This window comes from Citrus clementina, unplaced genomic scaffold (assembly GCF_000493195.1).
Source record: "Citrus clementina cultivar Clemenules unplaced genomic scaffold, Citrus_clementina_v1.0 scaffold_8, whole genome shotgun sequence".
Taxonomy (NCBI): domain Eukaryota; kingdom Viridiplantae; phylum Streptophyta; class Magnoliopsida; order Sapindales; family Rutaceae; genus Citrus; species Citrus x clementina.
The window spans coordinates 6,211,190-6,217,189 of NW_006262022.1; the positions used below are offsets into that span (position 1 = coordinate 6,211,190).

Sequence of the window (6,000 nt, forward strand, 5' to 3'; positions counted from 1 at the left end):
ACAAACTGATAATTAAATGTTTGCCGCTGATTTTGGGTTAATGAATAAAAACCACAAAATCAAGCTAAGAACAATAAATTTGTTTATTGTCGGGGAGCGGGGTGCCTCACTTGTTTGGCTTGTGCAGGTTGTTTAGGCTTTTTGTGGAGTGAAGGAGGATTGAGATGGCAGTAAATATGGCGAGAGTCTGACTTCAGGTGTAGAGGGATGGTGAAAATCGTCTTAAACCTGCAAAACAGCAAAAATAGAGGTCAGAGGTGGAGCCAGGGGTGGCCGACGACCACACTCCAACGCTCAAGTCAGAGTTGGGTTATCTCACTTTGGAGAGCTTGCCAGCTCTCGGTAATAGAGGTTTTGAGGTTGAAGAAACCTTAGTTTTTTGTGGGGTTTGTGTGTGTGTGTTAACTTACTTGATAAAAATTAAACCTAAGTATTTATATGGTGTACCCTGGTCGCCGTGCCACCTGACACTATTTTAAAGGCGTTCTCTGCTGTCATGTCAGGAATATTCTTATTTTCATGCGTATGACGGCTTAGGTGTTTCAAAAATATGCGTAGAGAGTAAATTTCTGGCGTATTCACGTGTTAGGCATAGTGGAGTGGTCCCGCGTACCTCTGTAATTCCATTGTAATTTTACAGGCGTGGCAGGAAAAGTTGGTGGTCCCAACTGTCATAATATCAAACTTTTGGCTAATTCACTGGCTTGACAAGCGGCTATCTCATCTTTTGTAGCACGAGATTTCCTCACTGATTCCTTATTTTTTGGCACGTATTCAACCGATCTTTTTAAGATTTGGGGCCCATCTATCCCTTGACATTTTTACAAAAAACTTTTTATACCCCTACATGGTGTACCTGAGGTACCCCTACAAAAACTTTTTGTAGCACGAGATTTCCTCACCGATTCCAATTTCTTAAATATCGACACACGACACTTCATCATTGGCCTCATGTTTCCTTCCCAAACAACATCCTGCTAATTTCTTTGTGGCGAATGTAATTGAGGCACAAGAAACTCTTGGAGGAATTGCGCATGACACGTGGCGATTTTTTTTTAAACACTGAACTGATGCTTGTCTTCACGTTTCTCCAGCTTCTCTTAGGAAGTGGTAACCGCCTGACACATAATTTGAAAATAAACACTCCTCTACAAAATGAATTTGACTTATCTCTTTATAAAGTACGATTTGTCATGTTTAATTGAAACTTGTTCCACTCCTTTTATGTTATCACTTTATTTTGAAAATCCCAAAAAATCTCTCATCAAGTTTAATTGCTTCCAGTGGCTTCTCCTTGCTCCTTGGCTTTTCATCTTTTCCTTAGCTTTATTTCTCATTCATTTTTGGCTTTTCGTCTTTTTCTTTAGCTCGTCTTCTCCTAGGCTCAATTAACATTCCATAAACAGGTAAAAAATCTTCATTTACTTCCCTTTTTCCTTTTTTTAAAAATGCCTTTTCATGTCTCATTTTCCCTGGTTTCAATCTTCTTTTCCATTTCTTTCTTTTTTCTTCTTTCTTCTTTCAGTCAACTCTCATTTTCCTCTTTTTTTTCTTTTCTTTCTTTTTCTTTTCTCTTTCTCCTTTTCCTTCCCTCTCGGCTGCACTTCTCTTTACGCGCTTTCGGCGGACTCTCGACGATTACTGCAGCGATTTCCAGTGAGATCTCTTTCCGGCGGGTTTGGCGCGGTACTTCTCTCCCCCACATTATCTTCTTCACTTCTTTTTCTTCTTCTCTATTTTCTTCTTCTTTTTCTTCCTTTACTGCGTTTTCTTTGGCTTTTTTTAACACATTTATTTTTATTTTTATTATTATTATTATTATTATTATTATTATATATGTATATACATATATTTCACCTTGCAGTACATGTTTTTTTTTTACTTTTTTTTTATCCAGACTTCTTTTTTTTAAAAAAATCTCTAACAGGTTTCATTGTTCCCATGATAGCCTTTGCACAACTTCATCTTTTAAGCACTTTCTGGCGATCCACAACTTCTCTTGGCGGTTTACAATCTCTTTATCCACAAACTTACGTTTTTTGGCGACTTAAATTTGCTGCTCTCGGTGAAAGTTAGGTATGAATTTTTATATCTATTTTAGTTTTTTTGTTTTGAAAAATATTATTGTGGCATTGTTTTTGGATTTCATGCAAAGTGTTGGTACTTTTTCTTTTTGTTTATGTTTTTATTGGTGGATGTTGGTGTTTGGCTTTTGATGGATGAGGTCTGAAGTTGTGGGGGCATGTTTTGATGTGAAGATTTTCTTTTCAACTTGTGTCTTGTGTTTTTAGGGGAACAAGATGGGGAGAAAAATAGTTGGGATAAAGGGTCAAAATATTGTTGATGATTCGGGGGGTGAAAAGGCCCCATGTTCTGAGTCAGCCCCTTTTGTGTCCATTAGTGATGATGATGGGTCTCCTTCGGGTAGCCCCAAATTGTCCCGAATTGATCCTTGTAGTAAATTTAAAACTAGGGGGAAGCAACTGGTTAGGGCAGACCGTAAGAAAACCCGTGCAAAAAATTCAAGACCCAAATCTCCTACCCCCGTCATCATTCCTGAACCTCCCCTGGTCTCCCCTTATGTCTTTGTAGCTCGTAGTCTCTATTCACTAGGGGGTAGGCCAGCTACTTTTAGAGATTTAGAAAGGGTTAAAGCTAAATATAACATACCTACTTCTGTCCGCCTTAGGGTACCTCGCAAAGGCGAGCGCCCTAAGCACCCCCATTTTAATGGTGTAACCCTTCATATTGACCTTTTCGACTTAGGTCTCTGTTTGCCTCTTCAACCATTGTTTAGAAAAATGTTCACTGAGATGCATATTGCTCCCGGAAAGGTATCTTTACCCAGTTGGAGATTGCTTACAGGTTTGAAGGTACTGTGGCTGGATGTATTTGGGAAGGATAATTCTTATAAGATCTGAGGGGGCTTTATCAGTTGAAGAAGTCGGCTGGTTTATCCGTATCTTATTTTGCTACTTGGGGGTTCACTTACACATGTAGGGTACCTTAAGTACCTTTCATGGCTTTACCACATTACACACATAGTAAAGAAAATATCATATAGATAAAGTGAACGATAGGGTTTAAGACATTGTCCTCATGTTAGTAGTACTTCCTTAACATTGCGGCGTTCCAGGGATGCTTGGCGATTGTTTCATCCATATGGACTAGCCTGTACGCCCTCGACCAACGGACTTGTCTATGCGATATAGGCCTTCCCAATTTGCTCTGAAAGAGCCATCCGAGGGTATCCGGGTGTTCTGAGTTACCCTTTGTATGACTAAATCCTCTATCTTGAATGATCTGGAGTGTACCATCTTGTCATATTAATCATCGATCAGACAGTATTGTGCAGCTTTATACTTTAGCCTCCTTACTTTACTCTTATCTGAAGGCAGATCACCACTCTTGAGGTACCTAATGATTAGTTGCATCCAGGGTACCCCAGCGGTTATCGACCCTACTTCTTCTAGCTTAGGTAGATTAACATTGAGTGTAGGTATATACTCAATAGTGATTGGACCAACCGACTGAGTTGTACAGAATGAAGCCATTTTGGCGAGATTGTCAGCTTCAAAATTTTCTAATTGTGGAACTTTTTCCATCTTGACCTCAGCAAATTGGGATATTAATTCTCTGGTTCTCCCGAGGTACCCCTTCATATTTTCTTCGTTAGCCTGATATTCTGAGTTAATTTGACTGACCACAAATTGAGAGTCACTCTTGATGCGGACCATTTTTGCACCCAAGGCCTTCGACATCCTTAGCCTCGCTATTATTGCTTCGTACTCGGCCTCATTGTTTGAGGCCTTGAACCCGAATTGCAAGGCATAACATGGCTTCACTTCACCCGGATTAATGATTATTACTCCCACACCACTTCCGTGCGAGTTGGAGGAACCATCATTATAAATTTTCCAAGCATGCTCTTCTTCAATAGCTGGTGTGGTTTCGCTCGGGTACCCCAGGATCTCCTCACCCCCAGAGTCATTGGCGAATTCTGTGATGAAATCGGCAATGGTTCGGGCTTTAATAGCTGAGCGTGGCTTGAAGATGATGTCGAACTCACTCAATGCAAGAGACCAGCGAAGAAGTCTTCCAAATATGTCCAACTTCTGGAAGATTTGCCGAAGAGGAAGGTTTGTTACAACGGCAATGGTGTGGGCCTGAAAATACAGCCAGAGTTTTCTTGCAGAGATAATTAAAGCGAAAACCAACTTTTCTATGGCGGGGTACCTCTTTTACGCATTCACCATTGCCCTACTAGTGTAGTATATAAATCGTTGCACCCCATCTTTATCTTCTATAAGCAACAGCGAGCTAGTGGCGTGCTCGGAAACGGTGAGGTACAATAGAAGCACTTCTCTAGGCTTAAGCTTGGCGAGCAACAGCAAATTAAAGAGGTACTCCTTTAGCTTTTGAAAAGCCTCTTCGCACTCAGCGGTCCATTGGAGCTTCTTTCCCGCTTTTAAAGCTTTAAGAAATGGCTTACACCAGTCTGTGGCCTTGGAGATGAAACGACTCAAGGCGGCTATCTGGCCAGCTAAGCTTTGGACTTCTTTGATAATACTTGGTGACTTCATTCCAAGAACCGCTCAGATTTTGTCGGGGTTAGCCTTAATTCCCCGATGTTGCACCATGAATCCAATGAAGTTACCCGAAGTCACCTTGAATGCACATTTCTCAATATTTAGGCGCATCTGATGCGTTCTCAAAATATTGAAGGTGTCTCTGAGGTGCCCAGCGTGATCACTGGCATACACCGACTTTGTTATCATATCATCAATGTACACTTCCATGGTACGACCGATTTACTGTTTAAAGACCTTGTTCACCAAACGCTGATAGGTGGCACCCGTATTCTTCAAACCAAAAGGCATAACCTTATAGCAGTACAACCTACAATTGGTGATGAAGGTCGTTTTATCTTGATCGAGCTCATACATTGGAATTTGGTTGTACTTGGAGAAAGCATCCATGAAACTAAGCATCTCATATCCCGTTGTAGCATCAACCAGCTGGTCTACCCGGGGAAGTGGCAAGCTATTCTTCGGGCAGGACTTTTTTAAATTCATGAAATCTACACACATGCACCATTTTCTGTTGGACTTCTTAATCACGACAATATTTGACACCTAGTCGGGGTACACCGCCTCCCTAATAAACCCCACAACTAGTAATCGGTCCACTTCTTATTCAATGGCGTCATAGCGTTCCTGGTTGAAAATTCGATGTTTTTGCCTAACAGGCCTATGATGTGAATCGACATTGAGCTTGTGACAGGCGATATGAGGCTGGATACCCAGCATGTCCGCATGAGACCAAGTAAACACATCAAAGTTTTCATTTAAAAAATCAAATAAGTTGCTCTTGGTTCTGGTTAGGGAGGTTGGAGCCTACTTTGACCATCTTGGTTGGGTCATTATTACAGATCGAAACAGACACAAGATCATCAACTAGTGCTCATCGATTTTCATCTTTCGGTATCCGAGGATCCAAGGGTACCTCAACTTCTCCCATTGATGCTGAATTGGGACTTTGGGGTACTTATGGTGCCCTAGAAGCTATTACGTCTATTTCCATTGGCCCAGCTTCTTGTGGCGCTTGGGGTACCTGGGAATTCGTAGACCGTTGAGCTTTCTTACGTGCAGCTCTCCGGCGTCTAGCCAGTGCTCGCTTGGATAGGCTGGTAAATGGCCTTGTGCTAATGGGGTACCCTTCCAGGAACATATTGGTAGCAATTTGATAACTCGCTTTCGAGGCGACGAAATAACACCCTTGAGCTAATTGCTGATCCCCTTTGATTGTGATTATTTCCCCGGCGATTGGAATATTCATGGCGAGGTAATTCTTGAAGATTACCATTTTAAATATTGTTAAAAATGGTCTTCCCAAGATGATATTATAGGCACTGTGATGATCAAAAATAAGAAAGTCGATCATATGGACCACCCGATACGGTACCTTGCCGATTGTAACGGGAAAAATGACGATACCCTT

General features: G+C 41.3%; 1 protein-coding gene across 1 annotated transcript; it reads right to left on the reverse strand.

Annotated features, from left to right (window-relative positions):
* Positions 1 to 3,326: 3,326 nt before the first annotated feature.
* Positions 3,327 to 4,799, reverse strand: LOC112096290. Its single transcript, XM_024179720.1, has 3 exons — positions 4,668 to 4,799; positions 4,254 to 4,577; positions 3,327 to 4,166 (listed from the first exon to the last, which is right to left on the reverse strand). The coding sequence occupies exons 1-3, from the start codon at positions 4,797 to 4,799 to the stop codon at positions 3,327 to 3,329; spliced, it is 1,296 nt and encodes a 431-aa protein (XP_024035488.1).
* Positions 4,800 to 6,000: the final 1,201 nt, after the last annotated feature.

Coding starts and splice junctions, on each gene's coding strand:
- LOC112096290 (XM_024179720.1), bottom strand. CDS start 4,799: ATGGAAGTGTACATTGATGATATGATAACAAAGTCGGTGTATGCCAGT. Junction 4,578..4,667: donor TTGAGAAATGTGCATTCAAG/GTGACTTCGGGT, acceptor CTTGGAATGAAG/TCACCAAGTATTATCAAAGA. Junction 4,167..4,253: donor ACTACACTAGTAGGGCAATG/GTGAATGCGTAA, acceptor CTGTATTTTCAG/GCCCACACCATTGCCGTTGT.